Source organism: Numenius arquata, chromosome 23 (genome assembly GCF_964106895.1).
Source record: "Numenius arquata chromosome 23, bNumArq3.hap1.1, whole genome shotgun sequence".
Lineage (NCBI taxonomy): Eukaryota > Metazoa > Chordata > Aves > Charadriiformes > Scolopacidae > Numenius > Numenius arquata.
The window spans coordinates 4867684-4885276 of record NC_133598.1 but is presented as its reverse complement, the minus strand read 5'-3'; the positions used below and the strand labels follow the sequence as shown (position 1 = coordinate 4885276).

Below are 17593 nucleotides of genomic sequence, written 5' to 3'. Positions count from 1 at the left end.
TAAAAAAATTTCGGGTTTTATTGTTTTTGCTAAACAATACTAAAAAATTTTCCTTTTTTTTTTTTTTTTTTTTTTATTTTTTAATTTTTAACTCTTCTAAAGGCAGGGCTTGAATCGTTTGATTTTTTGATCCATTTCTTTTTAAAAATAATAATAATAAAAAAAACAAAAAAAGAAAACACCAAAAAAAGAAAAAGGGAAGGGAGAGGATCATGGCCAAAAAAAAAGGAAAATAAAAACTTTTAAAGAAAAAAAAAAGGCAAAAAAGGGGTAAAAAATTAAAATAAAAAGGCAAAAAAGGGGTAAAAAATTTTAAAAAAGGGCAAAAAAAAAAGGGGTAAAAATTTTTTAAAAAAGGCAAAAAAAGGGGTAAAAAATTAAAAAAATTAAAGGAAATGGAGGAAAAAAATCCACCTCGGGCCCCTGGGTGGGGGGTCAGAAGGGGCTGCAGCCCCCCCCCGGTGCTCCCCGGGGTGGGGGGGTACCCAGAGGATGGTTTTTTTGCCACGATCCTGGTGGAGAGAACTGGCGGAAGCAGGAAAAAAAAAAAAAAAAAAAAAAAAAAGAAAAAGAAAAGAAAAGAAAAAAAATATTTAAAGAACATTTTAATATATATTCATATATATATTTAAAGATAAGAAAAAAAATAAGACTTAATTCAAGCCTTGCCCTGTGCAAACAAAATTAAAACGAGACCGCGCTGGTCACAAGGGTCCCGGTTCGGCCACCGCAGTCAGCTCGTTACTTTTATTTTTGGGAAGGGGGTGGGGGGGGACACACGACCCTCTTTGGGACAGGGACACTGGGGGTGACAGACCCCCTCCCCCCCTTTAGAAAAGTAAAGGGGGGAGATGGGAAGGGGGGTGGGGGTGGTGCTGGCAGCAGGGAAAAGTAGGGGGGGTGGGGGGGAGAGGAAGGAAAAAGGGGGGGGAAATAAAAAAAAAAAAGGTCCAAAAAATAAAACTAACCAAGTCTGACTGGCGGGTAGGAAAGGAAAACGTGGCGGAGAAAAGAAAGTCTGTTAGTCAAGTAATGCATGAGCTTTTTTTTTTTTTTTTAAGCTTTTTTTTTTTTAAATTATTCTTTTTTCTCAGTTTTTTGTTGGTGTTTTTTTTTTTTTTTTTTTTTTTTTAAAGTCTAACGTTTGGAATCGGTCGAGCTCCCCCCCCCCCCCCGTTAACGAGCTCGAGGAGAGAGAGAAAGAGAGGAGAGAAAAAAAAAAAAAAAAAAAAAAAAAAAAGGAAATAAAAGCAGAAACACATCCCCCCCCACTCCCCCCCCTGCCACCGCCCTCCGGTGACTGCTGGGTGGGTGGGGGGCGGCGGGGGAGCCCCCCTCCTTTACCTCTCACAACCCCCCCCCCCCCCCCTTACCCACCCCCCCTGCCGCCCCCCCAGGGCGCCTCAGGACGAGAGGGAGGTCTCCTTCTGTGTCTGCTGTGCTTGTGAACGCTGCATTACCTTCTGGCTTTCCACGTCTCGAAAATGTTTCTCCACCTGCCGGGGGCGAGGACAGGATAGGAAAAATAAGAGGGGAGGGGAAAAAAAAAAAAGGGGTTTACTCAAGGGATGTGACACACCCCCCCCATCCCGGTGTCCCCAAAGCCACCAGACACCCCCCCACCCACCCCCGTACTCACTATTTTGCGTACGTGACTCAGGGCGCTTCCCTCTTTGCCTTTACAGTTTTCCACTTGATAAGGGGGGGCGATAACGACTTCTTCCATCACAACTATGTTCTTCTCCTGCCATTTACAGTCTTTAATGCTGCGAGGAAAGGGGAGAAAAGAAAAAAAAAAAAAAAAGAGCTCAGCCTGGGATCGGGGGGGGGGGACGGACACGACTCTGCTCCCATGTGTCTGTCCATCCCAACCCCAGCCCCCCCTTGAAAGGCACCACCCGTCCCCAGTATGGTCCCACCACGGCCAAGGAGGTGACGTGGGTGCAGAAGCCACCCGGCATCTATCTCCTGGGTAGCCAAGCAGAGAGGGGTGCGAGCCCACGGGGACGTGGCCCACTGCGTGCCACAAGGGGCAAGAAGGTGCCATCGCTTGTCCCCAAGGACCGCGTGGCTGTGGCCAGGGACACTTTGGTAGCATCTCAGGGTGAGCCCAAGGCATCAGGCAAGGAGGAAATTCCCTCCCCCTGGGCTATGAAACTGCTCCCCCCAGGCTGCAAAACTGCCCCCCTAGGCTACCCAGGGCCACAAGTAGCCCCCAGGGGAGCGAGACGGAGCTTGGGTGACACCGAGGAGGGGACTTACGTCTTATGTATAGTCTGGAAGAGCTGCTGCCCCTCCAGAGAGACACCAGCACTAATTGCATACGCCTGGCTCATCTTCTCCTCCTTCTCCGTCCGTGCTTTGTTGGCGAGCTGGGGGGGGGGGGGGGAAGAGACAAAGAGAGAAGGAGCCTGAGCGTCACCGGAGCAGCCATGAGACCCCCGAGGTGTCCCCCCTGCCCAGACACAACTGTCCTGCTCACTAATTAAATCAGGGGAACGACAAGCCTGCAACTTCCACCCTCCCACCACACCTTTCCCTGCACATCCCCGAGCCCCACAGGGATTTCAGGCCACGGTTTAATCCATTTTATTTTATTTTTTTTTGAGTCACTGTCCCCTGTCTGTCCGTCCCCCCGATAATTTGGGGATGTGGGTGCCATTTTTTCCATAATCCCCCCCTTTGAGGCGCAGGGAGGAAATCAGCCGCCGGGGGCCAGACGCACAAGCATCACCTTCCCCTCTGCTTTTTCTAAATTAATTACTGCATTTTATTGCTGGTTACTCAAGGGCAAAATGAGCCCAGAATAACCGAGGGGTGTAAATGCCTTCGAACGGACCACGCAGAAGTATGAGCAACTTTATCGCTATTCCATTAAAAATAAAAATAAAAGCAGAATTATTATTTGGGAATCACAATGTCCATGGAGGGGGGGGGGGGGGGACGGGATTACGCTGGCGGGATCCCGGAGGAGAGAGGGGAACCCCCAACCCCGGCATCCCCCCCTTTAACTCCCCACAGGCCGTGGGAGGAGAAGGAGCCGCTGGACCAGCCACCTTTCCCAGCCAGAGCTGCCGCAGTGGAAGAGCCACATTAGCATTGCCACCCACAGTGGCCCTCCTCTTCCTCTTCCTCCTCCTCCCCAGAATGGCCTCACACTCCTCAAGCCCGGCTTTCTCCGTGTTGGATGGCTTCACCCCTTCCAAACCCCTCTCTGGGTAGGAAAAGGCCAAGATCCCACTGAATGAGGGATTATTTGCTACTTTCTGTAGGAAATAACGCGAGTTAAGAGGAATAAGGGACAGTTTTCCCCCCTCGCAGCCCCCTGACACGGGGCAGATGAAGCCTGTCACTGTGCCCAAGTGAGCTGGGCTCGTTGCTGCAGCCTTCGGCCCCTCGCCGTGTGCTCCTCAGCCTCCTGGTGACTAAGAGAAGCCTTAACAGGGGGACAGGACCCTTCCTCAGCCCCAGCACAGGCTGGCTCTGAAGCCACTCGCCCCACTCCACGTAGGAATTGCTCTCTCCCAAGACCACCGGTCCAGCTTCCAAACTGGTTTGTAAGACTGGGTGCAATGTTCTCCAGTATCTTTCCTGCATCCAAGTCCTCCACGTGACCACCAGTCTTTTTTGGGATCACACCGACACTTCACCTGAGCAGGACGGCTCCCCGAGGCCACTGTACCTGGGTCCCCAACCCTACCTGGGTCCCCAACCAGCTGCACCAAAGCCTTGGGGACAGCCCTGCGAGGAGGCAGATGACAAGAAGCCACCACAAGGAGCCGGGAAACCCTGGGGAGGTGCAGTTGAAGAGCAGCCCCTCGCGTGCTGCCACCACGGGGAGCATCCCAACATCACTTCATCGGGCACTCCTGGATTCCCAGGATTCACAGCACCCAGCAAAGCCCCACCTTGTCCTCCTGCTTCGGGCTGGGGCACACCAGCCCCCACCTGGAGCCAACCTCCAAGGCTGGGTCATTTATTAACCACGTGCTAAGATCCAGGATCCCCTTGTTCTTGTCTTTCCCCTGCAAGGGGATACGCTCTCCCTATTCAAGAACTGAATGAGCTTCCAGCCTCCCCAATCCAAGCACCCAAAATAGCCCCCTTGTTCCCAGCGCAGCGCCCACCCTGGCCACATAGCTTCATGCCCCCCCCCCCCCCCCCGCCCTGCAGCGAGCACCCGAAAGTGCCAGGGCTACTGAAGAGACTCGGTGACACACACCTTGTGCGACGGCCACATGAATGAATGAGTCACTTCCCCATTCATGGCCCTGTGAATGATGGCAAACACGGCGCATGGCAAGAAGAGCCGGCGAGGGCCACCCAGCGCCGTGCCGAGGTCCCCGGGTGGGTGCCAGCCCTACCTGGCAGCTCCCCAGATGTCCCAGCCTCTCTGGTGACATCTTCCCTCTGTGCCCATCGCCGGCAGCGGAAAGCTTCGGGCTCAGCCGTATCTCAACCGAACCACTGCCAGCCCTCGCCGCACCGGTGTGACCTCCCAGTGCCTCGCTGGTCCCTGGCCAGCAAGTCTTCTGGTCCCAACATTTTCTCTCCGCTCAGGAAAAGTCACAGTTGAGCATCTCCTGGGGATTCCGCTTGATCTCCAGGGCCTTCCAGAGCAGCAAGGGCTTGCCCCAGCACACCACAAGGATTCCCAAGTGCCAACAGCTCCTTCTCCCACTATCACCAGTATCAGCTCATCTATATTCCAGTCCTGCAGCAGCAACAGACCCCAGCTCACCCGCGCATCCATGGGAGAGGAGATGTGGGTCAGAACAATGTAGAAAAACCCTCCTGTCACTGGAGATGGGGACGTGGACACACTGATGGCTGCACATCGACTTTCATCCACTGAAGATATGACTTTGATTCATTATTTTCCCCTGCACCAAATCCAGAGCAATTATTTTGATGCCAGAAAGACTGAAGCCAGTATCTGAAGTCAGGCAGGGCCCGTCCACCTCCCGGCTGCGCTCCCAGCGATGTCACTCGATGCAATTACAACCAACGGCCGTGTCTTTACGGCAGTTGTGTTATTTGAGACCTCCGCCAACGTGCTAATCCACCCAGAAGGAACCCACAGGGCTACGGACGCCCAGATGGTGCCACCCTCACAACACCGACCTGCAGCCAGAACCTGCCCGAGCCTGCCTGCCAGGAAGAGATTTCCACATGGGACAAGGAGGTGACAACTGAAGAGCCCCACAGCCAGACCCCACACCCGGCTTCCAGCCGTTTCACACCAGCATCGAGGGTGGCTCAGGTTCATCTTCCCTTTTTTTGACACCATCCCTGGGAATCAGAAGCGATCCATTTCTAAAAGGACACGTGAAAAGCAGTTCCTCAAAACTCAACCAACTGTGTGCGCTTCACCGCTTCTGCCCAATCCCTCGGCGTTCGGCTTCACCCAAAATCATTCTGTTTCTGAAGATAACCAGCATTCGCATGGAGATGGAGCTGTAGGCAGAGAGGGCACCCACCGGAGCACAAACCTCGTCCAGCATCATCCGTGGGAGCACAAAAAGCACTCTAGTGTGTTCTCAACCTTGGATCTTGGAAGTGAGAGCACCCAGGAGCAGCGGCACAGGCTCGGCTAAGGAGAAAACCAGCTTCAGCCGTGCCCGTCTTCTCTGGAAGGTTTTGATTTGAGCACTCGAGTCATGCGCTGTCAGGGGGAGAACCTGTTGCACATTTATAACAGGCTCCATCCTCCCTTCTCTCCAGCCAGCGAAGAACCACGTCCCTCTACCAGAGGCACTGGGGCTGCCACGGAGCCAGGAGGATCGAGACGACTGGATTTTTCCCAACTGAAAAGGTGCTTTGCAGCATCAAAGTTACTAAAAAAACACCCCAGAGGCTGAAATTCTCGATCAGCGTTTCAGGCAGCAACTTGCGCCCGCTTGCCAGCACAGAAACCCACATTTACTCCTGCCGCAGGAGCGGGGTACCCAGCGGAGTGGCCTCTGAGGAGGGCACGGGGCTCAGCACAAGGCAGAGCTGCTCACCGGTGCTGTAACTGGAGACTGCAGTGTCATCCGGGCACTTAAAAAATCATGGAATGGTTTGGGTTGGAAGGGACCTTAAAGTCTATCCAGTGCCACCCCCTGCCCTGGGCAGGGACACCTCCCACCAGACCAGGTTGCTCCAAGCCCCCTCCAACCTGGCCTTGAACCCCTCCAGGGATGGGGCAGCCACAGCTTCTCTGGGCAACCTGGGCCAGGCTCTCACCACCCTCACAGCAAAGAATTTCGTCCCCAGATCTCATCTCAATCTCCCCTCTCTCAGTGTCAAACCCTTCCCCCTTGTCCTATGGCTCCCCTCCCTCATCAAGAGTCCCTCCCCAGCTTTCCTGGAGCCCCTTTAGGGACTGGAAGGGGCTCCAAGGTCTCCCCGGAGCCTTCTCTTCTCCAGGCTGAACCCCCCCAACTCTCTCAGCCTGTCCTCCCAGCAGAGGGGCTCCAGCCCTCCCAGCATCTCCGTGGCCTCCTCTGGCCCCGCTCCAACAGGTCCATGTCCTTCTGATGTTGGTGGCCCCAGAGCTGGAAGCAGCACTGCAGGGTGGTCTCCCCAGAGCAGAGAGGCAGAATTCCCCTCACTCCCCCTGCTGCCCACGCTGCTGGGGATGCAGCCCAGGATGCAGGTGGCTTTCTAGGCTGCCAGCGTATGTTGAGCTTCTCATCCACCAACACCCCCAAGTCCTTCTCCTCAGGGCTGCTCTCCAGCCATTCTCCACCCAGCCTGGATTTGTGCTTGGGATCATCCCAACGCAGGGGCAGGACCTTGCGCTTGGCCTGGTTGAACTCCAGGAGGTTGGCACAGAGTCCCACCTCTCCAGCCTGCCCAGGTCCCTCTGGACCACGCTGAGCAAATACACTATAAATACAGACCAAAGGGTTGCGCAGGCACCCAGGGGAGCAGAGGGCAGCAAGAGGATTGAGTCCCCAGCGGAGCACAGCACCCAGCCCCTCGCTCAAACCCACGAGGACCATCTCCTGGATGAAATGAAGCTGGGAGCTTCCTCACCGAGCAATCCCGGAGCAGAGAGGACCAGCCGGCTGCGGCCTCGCTACAGAAACCCCACCAGCAGGTCACGGAGATTCAACACACCTAAAATATCATCATCTAAACCCTTAACAGAGCTGCAGTAAGTCAGGATTGAAGCGGGCGATTTAAAGTTTAAAAGCTACCTCACGTAGCTACCTCCCCACACAAATCCCTCCCTCCCAGGAGCAAACAATTCCAAGGCCAGGAGGGCAGGTTCTTACCTTGCTAACATTGAGTGAAGCTAAAGGAGGAGGCGTTTCCGTGCGGTCATTAATTATTTCCACTTCTGAGACATACTGTAAGTTTACAAGCAGGATATCTGCGTGATTAGGCTTTCCACTGGAAGAGGGGCATTCTGGAGGAGGGGGGGAAACATTAAGGAAAACAAATCCAGACGGAGACATTTACACAGAGCTGTCCAGGAGCAAACCAGGAGAGTATTCGGTTTTCAGCGAGTTCCTCCACTACCCCTGTCCCTTCTCAGCCAAGCCCGGGGTCACCCGTGAGACCCCCAACAATGTCAACCATCTCTTCTTGGACCTACTTGATGCCGATTCAGTTTTCCTGACTATAGCACGAGTTTTCCAGCCAACAAACCGCTGAACCCAGCACATACACAGCCCAGGATGCTGCATGGCCTCCTCCAAAAAAGCAATTTAGCCCCAAATAGCCGCAGAGGTGCTGCTGCCAGGGCCCCCCGTTCTTCCCCACTCACAAACACCAGCCAAGGAACTGGTCTGCACAGGGAAGTGAACCAGAACAACCGCCGCGCCTCAAATTTGCACCTTTTATACCATAACTACTTCCTCTTGCAGGCAGCAGCTAAGCCTGAGCCTCCCCGGGAGCGCGGATGGAAGAGGAGCTTCTCAGCGGCTCCCTGGGAAAGGCCTCCTCTCCTCACAGCCAGGTTTGTTGTGGTGGGTATCGCAGCATGACTGGAAAGTGTAAATGAGACAAACAGTGCACCACCCCCAGAAAAAAAATAATAAATAAATAAATAAAATCAACCCTTCCAGAGCTGACATTAATTCCTGCACAATCTGTTCCCCGGGAGGCTGTGTCGTTAGCCCTCCGCTCCCTCGGAGGCTGGAAGGAGCAGAGAGCATGGCATGGAAAGCCCCTTCCACGTGAACGCCGTCTCCTCCTGGGAAGAGATGCTCATGGAGGTCACTTTTCCTCTCCTCCTGCCCGCCCCGAGCCCAGCCGTGCAGCTGAAGCCCTCCCTAGCAAACGCCTTTCGATAAAGGAGAGAAAAAAAAGGAGGGATTCCCAGGGAACTCCGGTCTCTTCCTTGGGGAGGATGAGATGGAGCATCCCAGCTTTGGGAGGAAGAGCCAGACTTGGGGAAAAGCCAGAACGGGAGCTCTCAGCCCTCTCCGGAGCAGAGCGGCAGCGCCACAGCACTAAGCCAACCTGTTGGACATCATTTTAAGACTTTCCCATAGCCTCTACTGGGGCTTGGGAAGCTTCTCCCCCCTTCCTCCCCCCCGCCCCCCCAAATTGCACCAGAACAGGAGCTCAGCCCCGGACAAGGTCCCCAGTGCACCCACAGAACTGCATTGTGCCCAAGCACCCTTTTCCTATCACATTTCTCAGCGATGCACCCCTCCAGACACGAATCCTTCTCGACGGCTCCTCCATCGTTCCCTCTCTCCCTCCGGGACCCTCCCCAGTCCCTTCACGTCCTCAGTCCCCTTCCAACACCAGTCCCTGGGCTCAGCATCCACCCTCCCCAACTCCCCGTGGTCCCTCTGCTCTTCTCTAACAGCCCTTTCCTTTCACCTTACTTTACTCACAGGTTAAAAAGAAAAGTGCATCCTTTTTTTTTTTTCATATGCATATATATATATATGTATATATATATATATATGATCTATCTTACCCCCCACCCCCCCCGAGCATGTGTGTGTGTGTATATATATATATATATAAAACTATATTTTAACCCTCCCAGGCATTGCATTCCTGCCTCTCCTTCACGCAAGACTCAGGGCAGCCCCAGACCCCCATCCCCTTCGCTCCCCAAGCCTCTGGGCCCTTCTCCTGCCCCCCCTTCCCCCCCCCCCCCCCGAGAGCTCCCCATCTGCAGGTCTGCCCCATAGGCCTCATCTCACAGGGGTCCCCAAATCTTTCCTAAAACCCATAGCCCCCCCGCCTCACAACCCTCAGAGGACCTTGCCTTGCCTCCATCAGCTCCTCTTAAACCCCCACAGGTTCACTGAGAGCCCCCCCCCCCCAAACCCCACAGGTGTCCTCTGACCCCCACTACACCTATATATCCTACGGGATCCCATTCTCCCACCGCCTGGGACCTCACCGTGCCTCTGCACCCCCAAAAGAAGTACCCACCCCCCACCCAGGACCCACCCCAATAGCACTGCCCCCTCCCAGGACTCCCCCACCCTACCTGAACCCCACAGGGTACCCCTGCCCCCCCAGGGCCGCCCCATGACTCCAAGGTCTCCCCCTAAAATCCCACAGCCCTCCAGGAGACCCCCATCCCTAGGCATCTGTGGAGCTACTCCCCGCCCCCCCGCCCCAAACTCCCTATAGGACTCTGCCCCCCAGAACCCTCCTACATGGGACCCACCCCCAATAATCCCACTGTAGGGCTCCCCAATAATCTCACTACAGGGCTCCTCACTCCCCCAAAACCTTCCTATAAGGCACTCTACTCGCCCCCAAAACCTCACTATAGCGTGCTCCACTCTGCCCCCCATTAACCCTACTAACAAGGCCTTCCCCCCTCCCCAATCCATTATAGTGCTCCTCACACACCCAATAACCTCCCTACAGGGCTCCCCACTCCCCCCAATAACCCCACTACAGGGCTCCTCAATCCCCCCAAAAGCTTTCCCATAGGGCATCCCACTCTTCTCTCAATAACCCCACTAAAGGGCTCCTCACTCCCCCAAACCCAATCTTACAGGGTGCCCCCCACTCACCCCAAAACCTCCCTAATGGGCACCCCACTCACCCCCCATAAATCCCACCCCACTACGGAGCTCCTCACTTCCCCAAAAACCTCCCTATAGGGCATCCCACTCTCCTCCAGTAACCCCAATACAGGGCTTCCCCCCTCAATAACCCCACTACAGGGCTCCTCATTCCCTCTCAAAACGTCCCTGTAGGGCACCCCACTCCCCCTCCTCCAGTAACCCCAGTACAGAGTTCCTCGCTCCCCAAAAAAACCTCCCTATACGGTGCCCCACTCCCCCCCCCCAATAACCCCAGTACAGAGATCCTCACTCCCCCAAAACCCTTCCTATAGGGCTCCCCACTCCCCCCCCCCCCAACTCCACTACAGGGCTCATCATTCCCTCCCAAAACCTTCCTATAGGGCACCCCACTCTCTTCCCCCTCCCTCAATAACCCCACTACAGAGCTCCTCATTCCCTCTCAAAACCTCCTTATAGGGCTCCCCCCAATAACCCCAGTATAGAGCTCCTCATCCCCCCAAAAACCTTCCCTACAGAGTGCCCCACTCTCCCCTCCCAGTAACCCCACACAGGGCTTCTCACTCCCCAGAAAACCTCCCTATAGAGTGCTCCACTCCCCCCCCCCCCAATAACCCCACTATGAGGCTCATCGTTTCCTCCCAAAACCTCCTTATAGGGCACCCACTCCCCCCAATAACCCCAGTATAGAGCTCCTCATCCCCCCAAAAACCTTCCCTAAAGAATGCCCCACTCCTACCCCTCAATAACCCCACTATGGGGGCTCATTTCCTCCCCAAAAACTCCTTATAGGGCACCCACCCCCCACAATAGCCCCAGTACAGAGCTCCTCACCCCCCAAAAAAACCCTCCGTACAGAGTGCCCCACTCTTCCCCCTCGGTAACCCCACACAGGGATCCTCACTCCCTCCCAAAACCTCCTTGTAGGGCACCCCATTCCCCCCCCCCCCAATAACCCCAGTACAGAGCTCCTCATCCCCCCCAAAACCCCTCCCTATAGAGCGCCCCACTCTCCCCCCCACTAACTCCACACAGGGCTTCTCACTCCCCCCAAACCTCCCTACCGGTCTCCCCGCTCCCCCCAAAACCCCCCCCACGGCGCTCCCCACCGAGAGCCGCCCCCCCTTCCCCATACCCCCCCTCCAGACCCCACCACCACCACCCCCTTAAACCCTCTCCCCCCCTTCCCCTCTCCCCTCAGAGAAACACCCCCCCCACCCCGCTCTCCGTCGGGCGGGCGGCGGGAGGCCCAAAGCCGGGCCCTGACCGGGCCGCGGCCGGGGGCGGCCTTGCCGAAGGGGGGGATACTGAGCGCCAACATCTTGCTGGGGTAGTCGAAGGCGACGACCTCCCCTTGCAGGCGCTGCTCCTGGCAGGTGCGGCACGACACCTGGCTGCCCACGCTGAAGTACTCGCCCGGCGCCGCCATCTTCTCTCAGCCCCGCAGCGGCCGCCGCGGCTCAGCCTCGGCCAGGCGCGGCGGGGGGGGGGGGGGGGGGGGGGCGGGCGGAGGGAGTGGGGGGGGAAAGCGGGTGGGCGGTGCCTCCGCCGCGCCGACGTCACTACGCGCGACGGAAGAGGGCGGGGCAAGATCTCGCTCCGCCCCCCCACTCCCCGTTGTAGGGCGGGGTGCTGTGCCGCGAGGGCTGCTGGGAAGTGTAGGCGGAAGAGGCCGGGTGAGAGCGGGAGGGCGGTGGGAAGGGGGTGGTGGGGGCGACACACGCACACATCTGGGGACAGACGCGCTCCTCCACCCCTCCCTCGGGCATCCAGGTGTCCCCCGGAAAGCCAGGCCGCTCCCGGTGGAGCCAGGGAGGTCTCGGGCCTGGCCTAGGGTGACCCCAGCAGATGCCGGGCCTGCTCCGGGCCTGCTCCATGGAGACCCCAGGGAGAACCCGGGCCAATCCCGGGCCCGCTCCGGGGACACCCCAGGCCACCCCAGGGAGACCCCAGGCCTACTCCATGGAGACCACAAGCCTTCTCTACGAAGACCCCAGGCCTGATCCAGGGAGACCCCAGGGAGAACCCAGGCCTTCCCCAGGGAGACCCTAGGGAGAACCTGAGCCAACCCTGGGCCTGCTCTAGGCCTTCTCCAAGGGAGACCCTGGCCTGCTCCATTGGAGACCCCGGGGAGACCCCAGGCCTACTGCATGGAGACCACAATCCTTCTCCATGAAGACCCCAGGCCTTCTCCAGGGAGAACCTGAGCCAACCCTGGGCCTGCTCCATGGACACTCCAAGCCTGCTCCAAGGAGACCCTGGCCTGCTCCAGGGAGGCCCCAGGGCAGTCCCATGCTGGCCCCAGGGAGCCCCAAGGAGGCCAGGGCTGTTCAGGGCAGCCTGGCTGCTCCGGCAAATCCCACATTGAGGCCCCCGGGATGTGTCCAGAGCACCCATCGGTCTTGGCCCTGCAAGCGCTGGCCCTCGGGAGACAGCCCCGTGGCGTTGCTGCCCAGTGCCGCCATCCTCACTGCGGCTCTCTGCAGCGCCAGGAGCTGCCGGGCCGCAGGCGGGATGCAAGAGTTGAGAGTCCTTCGAGGGCAAACTTCAAGTGGCAAACGGCTCCCTGAAGCCATGCCAGCGCTGGCATCACGTGCCAAGGCATCCCTCAGGGTCACAGCGAGGGTGGGAGCCGGCCACAGGGTGACACTCGCCCCAGGGAGCCACCTCCCAAGGCCTTTGCCTGTCAAGCAGGCTCAATGCCAAGGCCTGAGCTCTAACGCTCCCTTTCTCCCTCCAGCCCAGCACCATGGATTCCCTGCACACTGCCGGGATCCGCTTTGCAGAGGCGCTGCAGGCCGGGCCGCCCTGGCTGGAAAAGTTCTGGATCTCGGTGACCTCCTTGGCCGATCCCAAATGCGTCTTCACCATCTGTTTCCCTCTCGCCTATTTTCTGGACCGCAAGGTGGGGGTGTCGGTGCTGTGGATCGGCCTGGTGTCAGAGTGGCTCAACGTGGTCCTCAAATGGTGAGGGGAGAGTCACAGGGTCCCCGTCACACCTGGTGACACCCCGAGGGCTGAGCGGTGGCACGTTCACAATAGCGGAAACACAACGGTGGGCTCCGTTCAGTGGGCAGAGACACGCGTTGCTCCTTGCACGGAGCCCGCGGAGTTTCTGCAGGTCACCCAAGCCACGGTAACACATCTGCCAGGCATTCGTGGCAGAAAAAAAGCCCGGGAACCGTAAGAACTGGCAGAAATCCCACCCTCCCGCTGCCGGCTCCAGCCCTCGGATCCACAGGGATGAGCGGCGAAGGCGTTGGGCTGCGCTGGGATGTTCACTGCTCTCTGGTTTCTCTCCCCACCAGGTTCTTATTTGGGGAGCGCCCGTTCTGGTGGGTCCATGAGTCGGGGCTCGCCAGAAAGCAGCTGGTCACGCTGCGCCAGTTCCCCGTCTCCTGTGAAACGGGACCGGGTGAGTAACAGGGAAAAGCTTTCCCTCGTGTCTCTGACAGGCCCCGGGATCCGTAGGGAAGGGCTGGAGGAGCTGGGAGGCTCTATCCGGATGGGAATGCTGCTGGCAGGACATGCCGAGGGGGAAAGCCGTTCGTCAGCCAACATGTTGTGGCAGAGGAAAGGAGCGAGCGGCGGGGAGCGGGCCGGGCGCCACGGCTGCTGGCACGGCACGTACGGCACAGGCAGCTCCGGGGCCAGGAAACCCACGGGAGAGTCTGCCGGTGACAGGGACAGGGGCACTTCGCTTGCCCTTTCCGCCTGGCCTCCCCTGCCCACAGAGCGCCCCCGTCCCTGCCTGGCTTTTGGGGGGCAGGTGGCCATCATCCACAGACACCGGCTTGTTCCATCCTCATCCTCAAGCTGAGCCCCCTGTGGCTGTCAGCCAGGAGGGCGCAGACATGCCCCCAGATCTCCCGAGTGACCTCGGGTGCTCCCCCCACCCCCGGGACACGCTCCCCCCTGACCCACCGTGTCGAGCACCCTGTGCTTGCCCTTGGCAGGGAGCCCCTCCGGCCACTGCATGATCACGGGGGCAGCCCTCTGGCCACTTGTCACCGCTCTGACGGCGCTGGCATCCAGACACTCCAGGAGGTGAGTCCTGGGAAGGGGAAGCTGGCACTTGGAAGCCTCCAAAGCCCCGATTGGAAGCGGGAGGTGTGATACGGGACCCTTCCCCAGCACATCATGGGCACAGGGCGGGTGGAAGGACACCATCCCCTCCCAGTGGGGTGGCTCCTGGGGAACACAGCTCCATCCTGGCAGCTCTGGCTGCCCCACAGACCCCCCCAAAAGCCCCCGCAAGGTGCTTTTTTTTTTGCTGTCTTCACCTGTGCTTGGCTCATTCCTCCTGCCAAGCGGGGGCCAGTCCTTTCCTGCCTGGCACAAGGTGCCGGGGAGTCCCGAGCCTGCCCCGTGGCTGTCTCCCCACCGCTGACCCTCTCTGCCTTCCAGCCTGGTGGTGAAGCTGAGCCCCTTCAGCGCCTACGTCCTGCTCCTGCTGGCCGTGGGGCTCTCCCGGATCTTCGTGCTGGCCCATTTCCCCCATCAGGTGGTCGGCGGCATCCTGACAGGTGAGCAGGGCTACTTGGGGGGACTTTTGATCCTTCCACCCAGAGCCCAACACCCACCCTTGCTCCAGGGGGCTTTGGGGCACCTTCCCTTCCCCTTGAGCCCCCACCCCATTCCATCCCGGGACCCCAACTTGCCTGTCCTCACCCTGCAGGGGCAGTCTTGGGCTGGGGGCTGCAGGGTCACACCCCGGCCACCCGCACCCTGGGCTTCTTTGTGGCCGCCGGGCTGGCCCTGCTGCTCAGCTCCCTTGTCCTGCACAGCCTGGTGATCACTGCTGGCATCGACATCGACTGGTGAGTGCCCAGGGTGGGGGGCTAGCCCCACGGATCTGCCCCCCAGGCCGGTGGGGGGGGGGAAATAGCCCCAGGGATCTGCCCCCCAGGTTCATAGGGGAGGATTAGCCTCAGGGATCTGCCCCTGAGGCTGGTATGGCCCCCCATAGATCTGCCCCCCCTGGTTGGTTGGAGGTTAGCCTCAGGGATCTGCCTCCTAGGTTGCCATGGGGCTAGCCCCAGGGATCTGCTCCCCAGGCCAGTGGGGGGGGAATAGCCCCAGGAATCTGCCCCCCCCAGGTTCATGGGGGAGAATTAGCCCCAGGGATCTGCCCCCGAGGCTGGTATGGGGCTAGCCCCAGGGGTCTGCCCCCCATAGATCTGCCCCCCTGGTTGGTTGGGGGTTAGCCTCAGGGATCTGCCTCCTAGGTTGCCATGGGGCTAGCCCCAGGGATCTGCTCCCCAGGCCAGTGGGGGGGAAATAGCCCCAGGAATCTGCCCCCCCCTGGTTCATGGGGGAGAATTAGCCCCAGGGATCTGCCCCCGAGGCTGGTATGGGGCTAGCCCCAGGGGTCTGCCCCCCATAGATCTGCCCCCCTGGTTGGTTGGGGGTTAGCCTCAGGGACCTGCCTCCTAGGTTGCCATGGGGCTAGTCCCGGGGATCTGCTCCCCAGGTTGGCGTGGGCCTAATCCAGGGATCTCTCCCCGGGTTGGCGTGGGGCTAGCCCCAGAGATTCCCCCCACCCCATCCCACTCACCCCTCTCCTTCCCCTGCCGCAGGTCCATCCGCTTGGCCACCAAATGGTGCTCCAACCCCTCCTGGCTGCGCCTCGACACCCGGCCCTTCGCCTCCATTTCCCGGGACACGGGCAGTGCCCTGGGGCTGGGGCTGGCCGCCAGCTTCTCCCTGCCCCGGGGGGGGCGCCTGGACCCCTGGCAGCGCCTGGCCAGTGCCTTGCTGGCCTTGGTGGCCATACAGGTCCTGCACCGGTTCCTCCAGCCCACAGATGTCACCCTGTGGTACGGCACCAACTTCTTCAAGTATGCCATCGGGCCCTGGCTGGTGACATTTCTCCTGCCCCGGCTCGTCCTCTCCCTCACCCCCCCACGGAGGTCCCCCCACACCGATTAGGGGTCCCCACCGTGTCTCAGTGACTCCTGCCCCCCCCCCCTCCTGGCTTTGCCCTTGGCTGTGCCCATCACCAGTGGTTCCTGGCCTGAGCACAGCTACCGGTTCCATGCCAGGAGGACACCCATGTCCCCTCTTGGGACCACAGGCCAGTTGTTTAACCCTCGCTCCCCCCAGAGCAGTGGGACCGCCCCCCCCGGGGTGGGGCAAGAAGGGGGTCAGAGCTGGGGGGTGCCCCTGTGCTCAGCAGGTCTGGGGACAGCATAGGGACAGCCCCAGCCTTGGGGTCACCCATAAAGGGCACCAGCTTCCACTTCCCTCTTCCTTGACCCCCCTTCCAGCTGCCCCAGTTCTCCCAGTTCAGTTCTGCCCACCCCCCCACCCCCCCCCCGCCATGCCGGGATCCCCACTGTGCTGCGGTGGGTGGAGGGGGGCACCCCATTGCTAACCAAATAAAGGCACCATTACCAACCTGCTGGTCCCCGAGTCCTTCAAAAAGTGGGGGGCACAGGCTGGGGACCCCTGGGGGGGGGCAGACCCTGGGCTGGGGAGTAACTGGGGGGGGGGGGGGGGCGGTGGAACTCCCAGAGTGGAGCTGGTCCCACTCTGCACCCCAGTATCACACCGGGTGGGGAAACTGAGGCACGCAGGGCAACCACGAAGCCCTGGGGACGTCCATCCCACCCCAACGAGGATGGGAAAGGAGACATGGGGACAGGAAAGGGGACACAAAAGTGCTGCCCCCCCCCCAAAATGCAGCGGGGACACCGCCGGGTATTGCCAGAAACAGTTTTATTTTATACAAGGACGAACATCGGTAACATCTTACAAAATACTCAACTGAAAACCATATCGAGAGCGCGCGAGCAGACGGACAGAAAAGAAACCGAGGCGGGGCTTGGGGGGGGGGACGACACACAAAAAGCCGGGGCGGGGGGGGACAACACCAGCCCAAAGCAAGCCGGCCTTGCTGCCGGGGGGCCGGCACCCCTCGCCCCCCCGGGAAGTGGGTGGTTTCTACGCCAGGTGTTTTCTCCCTCCTGGGATGGGGGGGGGTGGTGGTGATGGTGAGGGGGGAATGGGGGATGTGACCCCCCCACAACGAAAGGGGGATGTCCCCAAGCTGCCACTGCCACCCAACAGAGCCCCCCCCGCCCCAACTTGGGGTTGTCCCCAGTGCTGGTGTCCCCCACAGGACACCCCCCCACCCCCCCCCTTTCCTCCTCCCCACCCATCGCCCCAAGCCGGGGTGTCCCCCCCCACACCCCCCAGGGCTGGGGGTGACAAGTGACACACACTCATCCCCATCTCCTCTGCCACCCCGATTTGGGGACCCCCCCGGAGCCACCCCAAATCCCCCCCCCCCCCCCCCCGCCCTGCAATAACTTAAAACACGAAGCGCTGTCCCCGTCCTCCCCCCTCCGCCCCGGGACCCACGGCCGGTGCCACCCATTAAAAAAATACTATTAAATAATACATCTGTAATAAAATTATATACCTTTCTTTTGCGTGGGTTTGTGTTTTTCTCTCTTTTAAAGCTAAAATCGCTCCAAGTCCCCTCCGGCTGGTGAAGTAACAGGAAAATGAAGTGGTTTTTTCCTCTTTTTTGTCTTTTTTTTGTCCTTTTTTTTTTTCCCCCTTTTTTTTTTTTTTTTCCCTCCTCT

The 17593-nt window shown here is 58.9% G+C and overlaps 2 protein-coding genes across 3 annotated transcripts; one reads left to right on the top strand and one right to left on the bottom strand.

Moving 5' to 3' along the window:
- Positions 1-1403: 1403 nt before the first annotated feature.
- On the bottom strand, positions 1404-11430 carry LSM12 (LSM12 homolog). 2 transcript variants are annotated; one of them, XM_074162956.1, is made up of 5 exons: positions 11310-11430; positions 7266-7399; positions 2263-2372; positions 1640-1766; positions 1404-1496 (listed from the first exon to the last, which is right to left on the bottom strand). In XM_074162956.1, the coding sequence occupies exons 1-5, from the start codon at positions 11428-11430 to the stop codon at positions 1404-1406; spliced, it is 585 nt and encodes a 194-aa protein (XP_074019057.1). The 2 variants fall into 2 exon arrangements, with proteins under 2 accessions (XP_074019057.1, XP_074019058.1); XM_074162957.1 differs by lacking the exon at positions 7266-7399 and having other exon boundaries at positions 11350-11430.
- Positions 11431-12747: 1317 nt separating this feature from the next.
- On the top strand, positions 12748-16402 carry G6PC3 (glucose-6-phosphatase catalytic subunit 3). The gene is made up of 6 exons (XM_074162908.1): positions 12748-12968; positions 13310-13416; positions 13958-14048; positions 14409-14527; positions 14680-14821; positions 15581-16402. Exons 1-6 carry the CDS (start codon positions 12751-12753, stop codon positions 15930-15932), a joined length of 1029 nt encoding a protein of 342 aa, XP_074019009.1. The 5' UTR covers positions 12748-12750; the 3' UTR covers positions 15933-16402.
- Positions 16403-17593: the final 1191 nt, after the last annotated feature.

Excerpts from the sequence above, each read along its gene's own strand:
- LSM12 (XM_074162956.1), bottom strand. The coding sequence starts at position 11,430 with ATGGCGGCGCCGGGCGAGTACTTCAGCGTGGGCAGCCAGGTGTCGTGC. Across the intron at positions 2,373-7,265 it reads CTTCACTCAATGTTAGCAAG|CTCGCCAACAAAGCACGGAC; the intron begins GTAAGAACCTGC and ends CCCCCCCCCCAG. Across the intron at positions 1,497-1,639 it reads TGAGTCACGTACGCAAAATA|GTGGAGAAACATTTTCGAGA; the intron begins GTGAGTACGGGG and ends CGCCCCCGGCAG.
- G6PC3 (XM_074162908.1), top strand. The coding sequence starts at position 12,751 with ATGGATTCCCTGCACACTGCCGGGATCCGCTTTGCAGAGGCGCTGCAG. Across the intron at positions 12,969-13,309 it reads CTCAACGTGGTCCTCAAATG|GTTCTTATTTGGGGAGCGCC; the intron begins GTGAGGGGAGAG and ends TCTCCCCACCAG. Across the intron at positions 14,049-14,408 it reads GCATCCAGACACTCCAGGAG|CCTGGTGGTGAAGCTGAGCC; the intron begins GTGAGTCCTGGG and ends TCTGCCTTCCAG.